The 17,545-nt window shown below is 43.6% G+C and overlaps 1 protein-coding gene across 1 annotated transcript in view; it reads right to left on the bottom strand.

Moving 5' to 3' along the window:
• The window catches only part of DNER (delta/notch like EGF repeat containing), a 378,088-nt gene that overhangs the window by 213,800 nt on the left and 146,743 nt on the right, over window positions 1-17,545 (bottom strand). The window contains exons 2-4 of the mRNA XM_043909786.1: window positions 9,742-10,041; window positions 7,470-7,564; window positions 4,611-4,777 (exon numbers count right to left, since the gene is read on the bottom strand). Coding sequence (XP_043765721.1) covers window positions 4,611-4,777; window positions 7,470-7,564; window positions 9,742-10,041 — 562 coding nt within the window. The remainder of the gene's footprint in view (window positions 1-4,610; window positions 4,778-7,469; window positions 7,565-9,741; window positions 10,042-17,545) is intronic.

The following is a 17,545-nucleotide window of genomic DNA, read 5'->3' as shown; positions in this document are numbered from 1 at the left end:
AATGAAAAAAATTGTAGGTAATGAGCAGGAAAAGATAATGAGGAAAGTGAAAAAAAGCAAATATAACCAGCTAGACCACTGAAAAGAAAAGAAAGAGCAGAGAGAGGATGAGCTGGAGGGAAAGAAAAATAAACTCAAGGAAGAAAAAAGGAATAAAATATCAGATCAAGGAGGCAACAAATACAAACCATAAAAGAAAAAAGTAAGAGGGGAAAAAGCAGGGTTTCTCTGAGCAAATGGGTCGATAAGAAGCATCAGTAAAGCACACATGCCCTGCTGGCTTTTCTGATCAGAAAGAGAAATAACTATGAGGATATTCTGGAGTCATCTGTGTGTCTGTAGGAATTTGTAGGAGTTCACAGAGATTTGAGATTTGGGAGTCCATGTGGAGTAGAACTTCAGCTGACTGTTTTTCTCCTGTACAGATCCAAGTGAGGAGAGTTTAAATGAGGTTTTCTTTCTTTCTTTCTTGTTGGCCAAGCTTCACAGCTTGTGCAATTTTAGTTCCCGGACCAAGGATCAAACCCCAAGCGCATCACAGTGACAGCGTGGAGTCCTAACCACTGAACCACCAGGGAATTCTCTAACAGACAAATCTGGCCATCTGAGGAGCAGAGAGGATGGGGGGATGGGAGAGGCTCAGGTGGGGAAGGTAGTAGGTGACTGGAGCCGAGGTCCATTGAGTGTATGTTACTTGCTCAGTCATGTCCGACTCTTTGCAACCCGTGGACTCTAGCCCGCCAGGTTCCTCTGTCCATGGGATTTTCCAGGCAAGAATACTGGAGTGGGTTGTCATTTCCGCTTCCAGGGGATCTTCCCCATCCAGGAATCAAACTTGGGTCTCCTGCATTGGCAGGCAGATTCTTTACCATCCAAACTACCAGGGAAGCCCCCATTGAGTATAATTGAGGGAAAACATGCTTAAGGACAGGTGACAAGAGGAAATAAAAGCTTAGAGAAGGAGTCCAATGGGGCTTTCACCCTCAGGAAATGGAGACCTCCAACAGCATTCCAACCCAGAGAGATCATCCATCTCTCCTGAGATCATCCATCAAGGCAATGTCTGTAAGCAACAGCAAGTAATACAAAACCGAAGAAAGACCTTACATCAGACAGGCAAGCCACAACTGCATTTCATGGAAATGCACCCAGAACAATGCATCTTTCCTACTTGGTAATCCAGAGTGCTGGGTGAATGAATCCTCACAGAGCTAAGAGTACCTCGGATGCCTCCCGGGAAGCAGAAGATGCTAAACAAAGTCAATTTAGTTCTTTAGCCCACGTGCTGTGTTAGTCATGTCCGACTCTTTGTGACCCCATGGACTGTAACGCCAGGCTCCTCTGTCCATGGGATTCTCCAGGCAAGAATACTGGAGCAGGTGGCCATTCCTATTCTCATTCCCGAAGCAGGTATCGAACCCGGGTCTCCTGCACTGCTGGCAAGCTTTATAGTCTGAGTCACCAGAGATGCCCCTTTAGCCCAAAAACATTGCCTAGAGCAAATAAGATATTTGGAAAAGACACATTTAGGGAAAACAGAAGGGATAATTAAGAAGAAGGTGGAAGAGCTGAAGTTGGGCGGACCGCACAGGAGCAAAGGGGCAGCAGGTACACTGAGGCCCAGAGGGAAGAGCTCCCCGTTGTGTTGCAGTGTTAAGTCACCTCTTTCTTTCCACAAAACAGTATAAATATTCATAAGGTCATGGTAATGGAGGAGAACTGGAAGAAATTAAAAGGAGTAGCACTGAAAAGGTCAAAGATAAATACATTCTCATCATTGGCATGTGTAGAATGTGAGGCTCTCAGTGACGAACTTTAGAAAAGAACATCTATGGAAAGCTGGTAATAGCAACCAAGTTTGTCTCTCAAAGACACAAAAGGGGCTCCTCTGCTATGTCGCAGAGAAATATTAAAACGCGTTGGAACCTCAGTTATGGACAGGAATCTACCGGGAGTGAGGGAAAGAAGGCGGTTCCGGAGACGGCCACGTTTCTTTCTAGGAAGAAGCAGCAGAGACTAAACACAGCACCACAGCCCTGCAACGGGCCTCTCCCTTCCACGGGCAAGTTCTCCTCCACCGGCAGTGGCATCTCTTCATTCATCCGTCGAACGAATGCCATTGTATCCTTCAATATAGTTTTTTAGTTCTAAGCTAAAATGTATTCATACCTACAGAGTTTGGTATTGTAAAAAAATAGTAATTATTATAAGAAGTTGTTTTTTAAAAAATTAAACTCTCAAAAAGAAAGTTAATAACATGTCAATGTAGAAAGCAGAAGGCTTCCACAATGATTACAAAAGCTAAATCTTGTTTCTTTAAGACAAAAAGAATTTGTAAAAGAAGTAGCCGGGGATGTGTAGGTGTCACCAAATTCTCACTGAGGAAGCCGAAGTTTTCTCCCAGAAGGAGCTTGTGAAACAAGACTGCTACCTTTAAAAAGAGTAACACTAAAAGCCACACAAAATAGGAAGCTCTAGTTAGGAAATTTAAAAAGATATCAGATCACAAATTTTCAAAATGGAAAATAATGATTTGGAGAAATAAAGGATCAAAATCATGGTCTCCTCATCATAATCTATATAAGTTTTGAGAAAAAATTCCTTACCTGAGTTATCAATATGTTAAATTAATTTTTTGGAAATTTCTCCTCTAAGGAAGATTTCAACCAAAGGCATGTTTTTCTGTGAAATTTTCTGTTAGCAAATGGAAGACAAATTATGCTGGAGTTCATAAAATTCCTTGTATCTCAAAAGAATAAACTAATATTAACATTAGAAAATCTTTCTCTATTAATATTTATCCCTACTCCCAATATCAGTCTAAATCACAGTTATGTTACAACCCAAAGTAATAGAAAATGTAAGATAACATTTCAAGTGTATATATTTTGGCAAAATTAATGATATTTTACAGAGTAGTAACAACTCATACATTTTCTTGAAAGAGCTCCATGTCATAGAACAGGCTAATCTACTAAAACAAAAAACAAAAAAAACCTTACAAGCTTAATATAAAATAAAATTGAAACTACACATCAAAATATACAAACCATTTCCTCTTAAATACATTGCTACAACAGACATGGACCCAAATAATAGTTACTTGCATCAGGGAGTAAAATTGAGATTTGACTGTTGACAACACTTCATTACATACTTTCATATAATCTACTATCCATCTTAATAGCCAAAAATGGGTCCAAAGTTGACTACTGTCCCTCTTTCACCAGCATGTACACTCCCAAACTGATTTCTTTTTTACCTTCTCTCCATCCAATAAAATCCCTGCCCCTACCCCAGTTAGATTTCCAAAGATTAGGAAATGACCTTATCATCAGAGAAGGATCCAACACAAAATAACGCTACAAATTATATGAGTTGAGCATTTTATTTTCCCAGTTTATCTTCATTATATTTGCATCAAACACATCTCTTGGAGAATGCATCTTAATGCTTCTATTTAGTTTAGCAAAATATTTAGTGTACCTCCGAAAACAATAGTGAAATTAACCAAAATCATCCCTAACATTTGTAATTTATACTTTCACACCCATTTTCATTAAACCTTTTCAACACCCCTGCGAGACAGGTGCTGCCTCTGCCCTCTGGCCCCCCCATCCTCCAGGCGAGGATTGCTGGAGTTTGCGGCTGGACAGGACAGGGTACCAAGAACAGGATGTAGCAGCCACGTGGGTGCGCTGGACTGGGATGGGAAGTCTAAACTTGAGCTTGTGTCTTTGAGTGGCAGTTGTAGGATGGCACATGTCTGAATAAAGTCAGGATGCTATTGGCATGCTAAGGGGCTGGACCTCAAGTCCCATCCCTGGGATGAAGACAACTGGCAGGACACAGTCAGAAGGCTAAGCCAGGGGAAGTCTTGTGGGAACTGCCCAAGTGTAGCCCTTGAAGGGGCAGGAGGTAAGAGGGGTAGAGGGGGTCAAGAAGAATCACACTTTCTGAAGGCCATTTCTCCTCCAGGACAGAGGAATCTAAAATCGGCTAGTTGGACAAGTGGCAGTTTAGAGAAGGTTAAATGACAGATTTAACCATGTTCAAGAAAATGTGAAAATTCAGAAGTGACCCACGGAGGAAGGTGGTGTAGGTAAGAGGGACCCCCAAAGAAACGGGATTCCTCCGAGTTATTCTGAGTCAGAGGCTCAGATGCAGTCAAGTGCTTGCTCAGGCCCTGAGCCCCCGGCTCTGGGTCAGGCCAATATCAAGTGACAACCAAGCTTCCTCTGAGACACTGACATTCAATGCCTCAAGTTGCCCACAATTCCAGGAGAAAGAAGGCTGAAGAGTCAAAAACAAAGCCGAGACTCAGAGCATTGAACGCCAATGACCACACACCAAGGATGCTCTGGTCAGTGTTGGGATACAGTCTCCAGATTCCAGAGCCCACAGTTTTCCCATTTTGAGCCACAATGGAAATTACATCTCAGAAGCCAATTTTGATTATATGTGAAACCTCACCTAAAATGGAGGAAATTATGCTGAGGGCTGGAATTCAGATTATCTGGGCAAAATTCCCTACACACTGTCTCTAACACACCAAACTGAGATGGAGTTGAAGCCCACGCAGTTTTAGATACAAGATATCCACAACTCACCAATGAAGTGATTCTGCCCCAAGGCAAGCATCTCCTCCAAGAGAACAAGGCCCCCAGGAGCCTGCAGGAGGGTCACACTCCGTCCATCGATGAGGGAGCACTGCTGAAATCCCGTGGCAGTGACCTTCCACAGCAAAATCAGCGAGGCAGTGGCGTCTTGCCGAATTCTGAAAACGAGAACAACGTCAATGGAAACTCCCTTTCAGAAAAATTCATCTTAGAATCAGGCCATCAGGTTAAAATTAAAATTAAAGATGATGCATACCCCCATAAAAGTATCAAGAAATGGATGACATGATCTTCTAAACAGGTGCCTGCTTTATGTGGACTCATGACGATCAACTTCCATGCTGTTAGAAACACCCATCTCCCACTTGATCAAAAATATACCACAGAATCACTAATAGGTAACTCTAGGTCATAATTTTCATCAGTAATAAAAGGGTCTGTTGAGTTTAGAGACAACTTCTTCCATGCATGTGTGTTAGTCACTCGCTCATGTCCGACTCTTTGTGACCCCATGGACTACATCCCACCAGGCTGCTCTATTCATGGAATTCTCCAGACAAGAATACCAGAGGGTGTAGCCATTCCCTTCTCCAGGGGATCTTCCCGACCCAGGAATTGAACTCTGCATTGCAGGCGGATTCTTTACCATCTGGACCACCAGGGAAGCCCAACTTCTTCCATATCCACACGATGAAGAGTTCTGCGAGAATTTATTATACATGTGTAACACATCCCCAAATCACCTGTGTTTGCTGCTAAAATAAGTGAAAGTGTGTCATCTCCCATGCTTCAGGCCGCCCCTGGTTTTTCCTTGTTTTCAGGATAAAATCCAAAGAATGAGATGCCCTAACAGACAAAACCACCCGGCCTCCATGCCTTCAGTCTCGGATCGTGCAGCTCCACTCTTGCCATCCACGCAGTGGCCACAAGGAGCTACTGTGTCTTCCCCCAGGACGTCCTATCCCGGCTCCCAGCCATTGCCCCCACCCCACTGGGAACCTGTCACTCTTCAAGGCCTACCCCACTAGCATCCCTCCTCCAGGACCTTCCCCTCTCTTCCCAGCACTGCTAGCTGCCGCTCCCTCCTCTGTGCTGCTGGGGAAGCAGGTCACAGTGCACAGAGCACAGATCCCTCCTCACCCAGAGCAGAGCTCCTGGCTTGCAGCAGGGGTCTCAATAAAGGGTCAATAAGCGATCAGATTCACGAATAAATGAAAGCATTAAGGGGCTAGCAACCCTCCCACGTGAATCCAGCACCCAGAGATCGTTCTTCACTTCCATCTTACTCAGCTTGGGTCACTGCTATTTCTAACTCTGCAGCCTCAGGGTCTTGGGAATTTCAGATTTGTTGTGGCGGCAGTGGCGGGTGGAGAGGAAGGCAGCATTTAAAAGCACAGATCAGAAGTTTTCCGAAAGGCTTATGCAAGTAAAGCAACATGACCCAGACAAGGAAGAACTGGGGCATGGTTTCATAAACATAAAGGAAACCAATGATTTCCCCGAAACCAGCTCTGGACGGTGGGGTTTCCGTCTTCAGTAGAAGCAACAGAACACTTAGGACAGGGGTCCCCCTACTGGTAGAACTCGGAGCTGCTCCCAGGCCTCACCCTCCTCCCTGCCAGCCGTCTTCCCTGTGTCCATCCTGGCTCTTCCCCACCAGGTGACTTCAAGGTGGGGGCAGGGGATATAGGGGTAATGGAACAAAGCCCCTCGCCCAAACATTTTTGAGACTCCTTTGTTTAGAAGGCAAGGTGTAAAAAATGACCCTGCGTAGTCCAAGTGAAGAGTGCCCACTGCCCTCTTAAAACGGAGTCACTGCAGTATCCTGGTTAACCTGGGCCAGGTCCTCCCCCTCCCAAAGTCCCACCCTCTCTTCTAACGTCCTTAAGACTAGACAGCAAGTGCCTATTTGGGTACATGAGGGGTAGCTTCCCTGGGAGCTCAGCTGGTAAAGAATCCACCTGCAATGTAGGAGGCCCAGGTTCGATTCCTGATTTGGGAAGATCCCCTGGAGAAAGGGAAAGGCTACCCACTCCAGTATTCTTGGGTTTCCCTGGTGGCTCAGACGGTAAAGAATTTGCCTGCAATGTGGGAGACCTGGGTTCGATCCCTGGGTTGGAAGATCCCCTGGAGGAGGGCATGGCAATCCACTCCATTGTTCTTACCTGGAGAATCCCCGTGGACAGAGAAGCCTGGAGGCTACAGTCCATGGGGCCGCAGAGAGTCAGACATGGCTGAGCGACTAAGCACAGCCCAGGGTGGGGAGCTGTCAGACAGGTCAGGGGTGCTCCATGCAGCCTCCACCCCCGCTCCCCAGCAATGCCCAGCACCTGGTACCCCCACAGGTACTGTCAACACCACTTCCCTTTGCCTCCTCCTCACCCCCTGCAGTGACAACAAGCAGTATGTAATTTGAAGGAGCATAAATTTAAAACACAACAAAACACGCATCTCACCTGCTTGTTTTTAAAGAGATAATGGCAATGCTTGGATGTTAAATGTGGAGTAAATCATGCATATGAATTTCACCCATGGTCCATTAAAATCTAAAGAAGCCAAAGAATCTGGGAAGCAAAAGTCATTGAAGAAGCAAAGGGTCTGGCTCTAGACCTTAGCTAAGGCTCCTGGGTTTCTTATCTCCCACCTAACTCATCCCACCCAGCATCCCTGGAGTCTCCTCTGAAATCGGCTCTGAAATCTAGATCCTAAGGGACACAGGCCTCATCTACACATGGAGTTCCATTCCTGGTTCCCACTGGGCTGACCCATTACAGGCCAGTTATGTGAACAGACACCACCCAGGCAGCCAGAGAATCAATGGTAACCACGTTCCACTGGGAGTTTTCTTACTTGACCGAGGTGTTCTGTGGGACTTCAAAGGATACCAGACGGCCCCCTGCAGAGCTGTTGGCACTGGCATTCCCACAGGCAATGTCTGGAACCACCTGGAGGGGAAATAAAAAGCACCACAAAAAAGACAGATTATTAGGGTTAATCATGGGGCAAGACCATATATTAGAAAGCAAAACCCCACAGGCCGCCTCCACTCCATTCTTTGGATGATGCTGGGGATCGTGACTGGAGAAGCCAAGTGAAATCTTACAAACGCTAACCACAGTGAAAGCTTTGCCATCTGAGCTTGTGAAACACAAAAGCTTTGCTGAGAGCAGTCTGCAAATTCCCAGGATGACTACACTGCTAATAGGATGTTACAGGGAAGGGCGGGAGATTGGCCCCCTTCTCTCTTTCAGCCTGCAAGCAATCATGGGCCGCTGCTTTCTGCTCAGTCTGGGGGATAATGAGGGACTAAATGCTTAGAGAACAAGGAGATGGCCTTAGAGGAGTAGCTTCCACATCGTGGTAGAAATACGAAAGACTAAAAGAACAAGCCTTCCAGAGAGCCATAGACAGGACGTGTCTGGTCCAAATGACCCTGCTCGGTTCACAGGTGGATGTGGGAGAACATGCTGAGGCCAGGTAGCTGGGAGCTGCCCTTTTCCGTCCCCTGTGGACCAGACCTTCATTTTTAAGTGACGTGTTCCGGAAAGCATTATACTGACGTGCATTTAAGAAAAGGAGCTTGAGGGGGGAATTGTGCTCATCAGGAAGCATATTGCTAATACTTGAGCTGTGTCCAGTGACGGGCTTCTGACCCGTTCATTCATTTATTCCTCATGCTGTGATCTGTGCTCATCCCCCGAGAGTTGGAATAAAAGGGTATTAAAAGCATTTGTCATCACTGAATTAACAGAGGACAATACAGAAATGCTCAGCACTTTCACCCCACTCCCAGCATGCACAACTTATTGTTCAGAAATATAATCACATGTTCCTCTGGTACCTGTAACTTGCTTATTGAATGGCCTAAGAGATAACAGCATGACAGGAAGGTGAGGCATTTCTTTTTTACATTTACCAACCGCAGGAGAGCATGGTTGGCGGGGGAGATTTTAATGGTTGGCTGGGGAGAAATTTTCTTTAAGGGACAGTTCCTTGATAAACATAGGACCAAACCTAGTTCACATTCAAGAAGTGAGTCATTCAGCAAAGAGGTATTAAAGTCCTAACTTCAAAGCCTCGATTGTAAGTTTGAAATCAGAACAAGTTCACAGTTTTTTAGGCAGCATAAAAATACTGCCCTTCAGCCTGAATGGGCCTTCAAAAATTGGTGGCAATGAAAAAAAGTGGGTCAATTGGTTAGAATTACCTAGGAACATAAAACAAGAAATGCTGCCTTACTTTTTTATAACCATAATCAAAATTTCTGGACATATTCATTGGCTCTAAAAATGCTATACAAAGATCTATGTGGGCTTTTTTTTCAGGTAAGCTAAAAGCCTGTCATAACATACAACCACAGGTCTATCTTGATAAGGAATACTATATGGAATGGAATTTCACTTTATTGATGTTAACTCAAACCCACGATTTCCGTTTGTCCAACTTCAATTCTTCTAGCTAGCAAACTTATATTTTATGTCAACTTTTAAAGGTCTGCTGGAAAATCCTCAGCGTGAGACTTCAGATGGGCTTGAAGGTACAATAAGCCAAACCCAGACCAGAGAAGACTCAACGAACAGAATCTGCTGTTGCCAAAATGAATTAAATTTGGAAATTTCATTCTTAAATGCACTGCCAAAATATTTTAAAAATCAATAATACGTTTTTTTCTAAATCCCACTGAAGTGCTGCAAGTTACCAACAATAGAATCTAAACAATGACAAACTAAAACTGAAGCATAAAATTCCATGGAGGAAAATTAGGTCAGTAATTGAGGGTCTATAATATGTTCATTGATAATACTCTTCATTGAGCTGCCTGTCCCAAATCTAAGATTATCTCACATATGTGGATATCATTTCAGAAAATAATTTCATTCGTTTTGTTCCTTGTTATCTCTTCTTATGCTCATAAAACAATCATAATTGGCATGTCTTATTTACACAACCAAGAGAGAGAGATTTCCTACACAGAAAGGCAGACAGGAAAAAAAAGTATGGCATCTTTTGTTCAATGTATAACTTAAAGGCTTTTGATTTTTACTGCTGATATTAGAACCACTGGAATGATTTTAACCGTACTGGTTTCTTACATAAAAACATGTGCACTTAATGTTCTCACCTCCACTTGATCCCATTTCATTTCTACAACTTTCTGGCCCGTTTTCGGCTGCCAGGTCGGCATGGTGATGGTTGCCTGAGAGCGCGGCAGCAGTATCTCGGGCTCCTGGGTGGCGGGGACAGGCTGAAGCTGCCTGGGTGCCGTGGACTCGGTCCAGCCAGAGGCGGGGACGCTGGAAAGTGCCTGTTCACAGTTTGGACCTTCGTAGCCTTCATTGCAAATGCAGACGTAGCCATCGCTGCCGCTGAGGCTGCAGTTGCCATGGTGACACGGGTTGCTGGCACAAGGATCCGCAACAAGCTGAAAGGAAACCATAAATGGGTCAATTATTCCCTCATAAGGAATGTGGTGCCTTTGCTGGGAAATGAGTTCTGTGACTCAGAGCCGCTGCTCGAAAACAAATGTTATTCCTGTGCAATATACATTTTTAACTATTTGTGCTGTTGAGGGGTGGGGGGGGGCATCTCCCAAGGTCACCCCAACACTAACCCTTCCACAGATAACAGATGTCTAACAAAGAAGTATGTAGTTAGTGAAAAAGAACCTTCCCTAATCCAAGGCCCTAAGTAAAGTTGATTTCAGGAACACTTATTTAGAGAAATTTTCTAAGGCGAAAATAGTTAAAACGGAGACTCGTTGGGAATATACTAACTTCGATCTTTTTAGCAGCGGGTCAACGGATACAGGAATCTAAATTGAAATCTCCTTTCACATCCTGAACCATTGTAAGGTCTCCTTACAGAAATGACTGCCCAGTTTATCGCCTCTACAGATGCACTTACCTATGTCTTCCAATTTCCTACCTGATGAACAATTCTTTTTTAAGGTGATATTTAATTAAAGGCTTCCAAACTGATCAGCTGGCATGACAACTGCAGATTAGAAGGAAGCATGGTGGTGACTTCTATTAAGCAGAGTTTGATGAAAGTTTCTAACCTCATTATTTGAAAGGGTGATTACAGAGATATGTGACCCGGCTGGAAATGGAAGATAAAAATTTAACTGCATATCTTTAAATTATGTTCCTGTTCTAAGGAAAGTGTTTATCCCTGAGTTCCTTGCTGACCTTTGACTTGGATTTGTTATTACTTAGAGATGCTACAAAAACAATATGAAATGAAACAACGTAATAGTGCTTCTCTCCAGACAGCCCAAGGGTTGAGGCATGTTCACTGAGCTAATTCAATTATTATTTGCTTCTATGATAACAGAAAATTAGACTTCTATCTGATGTACCCCTGGCTTCTCAGGGCTGATAATAGAATAGAACTGAGTGATAAGAGACTACAAAAAAACGGACCTTCAATTTCTCCTGCTGAAATGAGTTCATACTTTAACACACATGGATAGAATTCTGCCTGGAAAAACAGCTACTCACTCTGCTAATTACCCTTGTCACACAATTTCCAGCAAACTCCTTTAGGAAGATTAAGGGATTTTGGACTGAATAAAACAGTTCCCAAAATACCACACTGTTAAATCTGTGCTCTCACTCGGAAAAAGCTTCACAAAATCTCAGATGAAAGTAGACAGGTGGGTATCTGAAGAAAATATTTAAAGTGTAAATAATTTAACATATTTACAATCTTTATCAACTCAAAGTAAAATTCAGACTCCTTCCAGGGAAGACAAAGCCCTCCCTAATCTGGCTCTCCCCCCACACTATCTTCCTCCTTTACACTCAACCCCTTCACCTTCTTTCTCCCCTTGGATTATGGCATTCCCACCCCAGGGCCTTTGCATCTGCTGGGCCCGCACCTGAAATGCTTTTCTCTCAGACTTTGCATGGTTCTTTGCTTCAGTTTGCAAAGAGTCGGATACGACTTAGCAACTGAACAATGGCAACTACCCTCTTTCACAAAGTTCTCTGCTCAACTGTTACCTCCTCCAAGAAGCCTTCCCTCACTGGAAAATCTAAAGTAATCCCTTTTTTTTTTTCTCCCACAGTGCCTGGACATATCTGCCGTGTTCCCAGCTCTGTTCCCAGCATGTTGACAAAAACAGATAATGTGGTGGGGTTTCCTTTTAAAAAGCATTGAAAAGATAAAAGCAGACAGATGACTTGGTTTCTGAAAAGCAATGGGTGATAAGGAACAGACTGAATTGCTCCTTTAGTCCTGATATGTGCCTGTGCTTTGGATTTATTTTTAGGAAGGCTTCCTGGAGTGGGTAGCATCTCAAGAAGGAGGAGGAATTTAATTCGCTGGGCATGTAAACCAGGTTTCTGACACCAACTCTTAAAGCAAGGTCAGAGGTTGACTTACTCACAAACTTTTAACACATGCCTAAAAAAACGGAAATACATTTAAATCATTTTAAAAATTGTAGAGATCACTACAAAGAAATTGGTTCTGGAAGTGCAAATCTCCATGGTGCAGCTTAGGGAATGACATCACTAAGGCGAAGACCACCTGTTTGATGGTCAGAGAGGCCCCAGGGCTTCTGTCCATCATCACAGCCCACTGCTGGAGACCACCAGTCCCCAGAGACTGTTTAGGTGGGTCACTGCTTACAGCCATCCCATCGTGGGCAGTGTGAGAGTGGGTGCTGGTGGGGAGAGCTGGGTGGGAAGGGCAGGCCCCCAGTTCACCAGGCCCAGGAGGCAGCTCCACCAGGTGAGGGAATAAAGAGCTGAAAGAAAAACATGCTGAGGATAAACAATACCATCTAAGGGCTGCTGTCTGGACCTCATAGATGAGAGGAAAGCAAGAATAGCATATGGGATTCAGTAAGGAATGACTTATGTAGAAGGCTTGAATATTCACTGGAAGGACTGATGCTAAAGTTGAAGCTCCAATACTTTGCCACCTGATGTGAAGAGCCAACTCACTGGAAAAGACCCTGGTGCTGGGAAAGATTGAAGGCAGGAGGAGAAGGAGGCGACAGAGGATGAGATGGCTGGATAGCATCACCGACTCGATGGACATGAGTTTGAGCAAACTCCAGGAGACACTGAAGGACAGGGAAGCCTGGTGTGCTGCAGTCCATGGAGTCACAAAGAGTGGGACACAGCCTAGTGAGCGAACAATAGCAACAACAATGTGGAAGGCCAGGAGAAACGCTCTTAGTAAAGATAAGAGGACAGAAGCTGAAACTTAAACTATTAATTGTATAGATTTCTAAAGAGATTCAAAACAGTGACTCCTGTGATCATGCACACACGTACACATATGCACTGAATACAAAGCAGAGTGTTAATTGCACTGGGAGGTCACTGATCCCTTCTTTAAAATAATTGTGTCATGTTTATGCTACTTCTTGGGCTTTCTGCTAGTGGCTTCAATAACAATGCCAACTACCTGCTCTTCTATCTTCTAACACTTCAGACCAGTTTCACTTTAAAAAGTCGATTGCCTAACAACAAATACAAGATAAAGTGCAATCATTAACCTTTAAGCAAAATATTAGCATCATGAATATTTACTGTAAGTCCTGTTTTTCTGTACATAGCTTGTTCAGTGTTTTTTTGGTTTTAGTTTGTTATGTGTATTTTATCTCACTGGGAAAAAGTCCTATTATAGATGTCACTACTGCCCTTGAATCCATTACATTTGAACCATAAGCAGAAAATAACCAAACTGCCAAGACATCATAATTAGCACACCTGACTTTGGGAATACTCAAAATTTAACAGGTGATAGATTCTGGCTTCTAATGATGGGGAAAAAGGATAAAGACGTTGTCATGTCAGCAGAAAGAGTAAAGAGAAAGCTCATGGGCTAATGGTTTTCTGCTTATAGTAACCAACCAGCTCGTGTATTAAATACTGTATGTTCTTTTCATCTGATTAATTCATCTCTTTAAGCCAATTTTTTTTCCCATCATGGAACTAATCTAACACTATTGACGTTTTATTTTCAACTTTTCACCCATGTCAGATAAGTTATGCTACAGTCAAGAGCACTGCTGGGGTGTGGACAGCGTAAGGTGGAGGCCGGGCCAGAGAGAAGGTGCCTGGCAGCCCCGGGTGATGTGAAGGCAGTCTCATGTGACACTTCAGCAGTGACCTGTTTTCTTTCCTTAAATTGTCAGCTGCCCATATTTTTGGCAATTCCAGTGGCCTCTGCAGCTTACAAACAGAAAAATGAAAGGTCAAACTTAAAACAGGTATAAAAAAGGCCCACTTACAGAATCATTAAATACGAGAACATCAAAGCTACTAGAGTCACTGCAAAGTGCCGCATATGAACCTCTTCATCTGTATTACTTAGTGATAGGGGCGGGGGGGAGGGGTGCCTGGGAGTCACATAACCACCTCACCGGTAATCCTTCCATACTAGTTTAGACACTAAAGTGCCTAAAGATACGAAACTAAACTAAAGCTTAGTTTGGTGGGCCTCCTTCCTACTTCTGTGCTTTTACAGAAAACTCAATGCATTGGTCAGGAATTCAAGTGATGTTTATCCAGCCTCTCTGATGTGCATGCCTAGAAGAGAGGTCAAGAGGATGAAGAAAGCCTAGTTCCAGCCTCCAAAGAACTCAGTCCAACATAAGGGTCAGACAAGTGAATGGAGACATGCCTTGAGCCATGTAATTTCAACTAATGACCCACGTGTGTGCATGTCAACCACTATGGTCATGTGTTTTATTGAGTTAAAGTTGCTAAAATTGACAGTTCTAGTGAGGTGGATGAACCTAGAGCCTGTTATACAGAGTGAAGCAAGTCTGAAAGAGAAAAACAAATATTGCATATCAACGCATATATATGGAATCTAGAAAAAATGGTACTGATGAACCTAAAAATGGGAAGAAATAGAGACGCAGACATAGAGAACAGACCTATGAACACAGCATGGGCAGGAGAGGGTGGGACAAACGGAGAGAGTAGCATTGAAATATACACATCACCATGTGTAAACTAGATAACTAATGAGAAGTTGCTGCATAACACAGGGGCTCAGCCTGGTGCTCTGCGACAACCTAGAGCAGGGATGGGGTAGGAGGTAGGTGGGAGGTTCAAGAGGGAAGGAGCATATTTATTTTAAAAAAAAGAAGAAAATATTAAAAAAAAAAAAAGACATAATTTTGTTTTAAAAGTTCCTAAGACTGAAAGAGAGAATGGGCTTGATAATTGCAAGTCTGAAATGAGCCATTCTCTTAGATGGCCATGGCAGCTCTCACAAAAGACACAGCAGAAATGACTGTTCCAGTGAAAAACGGAGCCAGCTAAGCACCCAGCGTCCTGGCAATGACCCTGGTGTATAGGTGGCCAAGCGGTTTGGGCAAGTCCCTTGCCTACTCTGGGCACACATTCCTCCAGCGTCCCGGGTCTGGGGTGGGACATGTCAAGATCTGTTCCAGCTGCTCTCAGAGGGTCCAGAGGAGCACAGAGCACCCTGGGGTCACCTCCCTCCCTCATTTATGCCCACACTCAGTTGGCAGAGTCATCCGGGCCATGGAAAGGGCGTTTGAGGAGGAGAACCTACAAACGCTGATGGAACACACGACATGGCCCAGGCAGCTGAGGCAGGTCACCTGGGTGGACGGGGGACACGGCAGCCTCAGTGCACTTAGATAGGAGGGTAGGCACAGACCGGAAAGAACTGAGAGGGAGTTTCCATAAGTAAAATGGGCCAGTTTTTATCATTTGAGCAGCAGTCAATTAAGGAACTTTTAATACAGATGTTGATACAGATGTTAGTTCTGTTGGAAGGAGAGATGCCTTAATAAGTAAGAAGCAAAAACAAAAGCCTTAAAACAGGATTTTTCAACTTGTACACTAGTGGCTCTTCAGGCTGGGTAATTCCTTGCTGTGGAGGCTGCCCTGTTTATTGTAGGATATTGGACAGGATCTCTCATCTCTACTTACTAGATGCCAGTAAGACCCTCCCGTCAACAATGACAGCTATGAACACCAAAAATATCTCCAGACATTGCCACTGTCTTCTGGGGGAAAACCACCTCCAGTTGAGAACCACTGTCTTAAAGGAACAGAGGGAAGCATTTCATTCCATCATTATGCTTTGAACATTCATGAGACTCCATACATGAAATCAAAAGGCAACAATACGGGAAAATATGTACAACCTACTACATAGGACTAAGCCCTTTATAATACAAATTCCTAGAAAACAATTAGAGAGAATATACCTCAGTAAAAAGGACAAAGAAATAAACAATATTCAGAATGATTTCCAAAGAATCATGCCATTTTTACATTATTTTTAAACATAAAACACAATATTATGTGTTTGTTTATTGGTAGGTGGCTCAGTGGTAAAGAATCTGCCTGCCGATGCAGGAGACACAGGTTTAATCCCTGGGTCAGGAAGATCCCCTGAGAAGGAAATGGCAACCCACTCCAGTATTCTTGCCTGGAAAATCCCATGGACAGAGGAGCCTGGTGGTCTATATGTATAGTTCATGGGGTTGCAAAAGAGTCAGACACGACTTAGCCATTAAACAACAACAACAACTCTTTGTTTAAGTACAAAAACAAACTTTTAAAAGTAGAAGGGACCATTGTTTTGGGAATTTGAGCAGCAGAATCCACTAAGGGATGTTATAAAATACAGATTCCCCTGCCCCAGTCTGTGAATGAAACACTGAGGACAAGGCCTAGAAACCTTTATCTTTCAGCACTCCCCAGATGATTCTGGAGCACTAGTCCAAAAACCAAAATTCAGAATTTGTCTGTGTAAACCAGGGGATGGCAAATTACAACCACAGGCTGGAGCCAGTTTGTTTCTGTAAATAAAGTTTTATTGGAACACGGCCACAGCCATCTGTTCATGTTTTACTGCTTTTGCACAACATCGGCAGAATCTGGCCCACAAAGTCTATACAATATTTATTATCTGGGCCTGGAGTCTGCCAATCCTTGACCCAGAAAAGATGAATCTGAGGATTTACAAAAAGAAGAAAACAGATAGGTAGGCTCCTCTAGGAAGACTTCAGAGAAGAAGACAAGCTTGAATAGGGCCATGATAAAGTTGCTAGCAATTCCATCTAATTGTTCCTCCACACCCAACTCCTTTTACCTGAGTGGCATGCACTATGAGATTCAATCACCGAGGGACCTTTCACAATACAGCTTAAGGTAGAGAAGGAATCAGATGGTCTTTTTTTTCCCTTTACCTTTTATTTTATACTGGAGGATAGCTGATTAATAGGGCTTCCCTGGAAGCTCAGTGGTGAAGAATCCGCCTGCCAGTGCAGGAGACTTGGGTTCAGTCCCTGGGTCGGGAAGATCCCCTGGGGAAGGAAATGGCATCCCACTCCAATATTCTTCCCTAGGAAAACCCGTAGACAGAGGAGCCTGGCGGGCTCAGTCCATGGGGTCATAAAAGAGTCAGACATGACTTAACGACTAAACAACAACAAAAATAGCCGATTAACAGTGTTGTTAAAATTTCAGGTGGACAGCAAAAGGACTCAGCCATACAAACAGGTACACACTGCTACACCCAGGTGTCCTTTCAGTTCTTCATATCATGTTTCTCCACCCAAAATAGAAATGGCACTGGTTAGAAATGTCATCTTCATGCTGAAAGACAAACGAACATTGTTGGGGTCCAACTGTCATAGTATTTTTGTCCTAAAAATGAATTTTTCCCACTTTCTTCAATAAAGATCTCAACTATATTCCAACACCAACTGCTTACCCACTAGGAGTAAAAATGTGTGGAAAAAAAAAAAACCATTATAATGCTTATGCCAGTAGTAGTCTTGGCCAAGAAATGCATCCCATGAATTTTTTTTTCCCAGATCCAAATAACAAAAATGCTCATTCACTTTAATGAAAGTGAAAGTGAAGTCGCTCAGTCTTGTCCGACTCTTTGCAACCCCGTGGACTGTAGCCCAC

Source organism: Cervus elaphus, chromosome 8 (assembly GCF_910594005.1).
Source record: "Cervus elaphus chromosome 8, mCerEla1.1, whole genome shotgun sequence".
Taxonomy (NCBI): Eukaryota; Metazoa; Chordata; class Mammalia; order Artiodactyla; family Cervidae; genus Cervus; species Cervus elaphus.
This window is presented reverse-complemented; position numbering and strand designations above follow the sequence as displayed.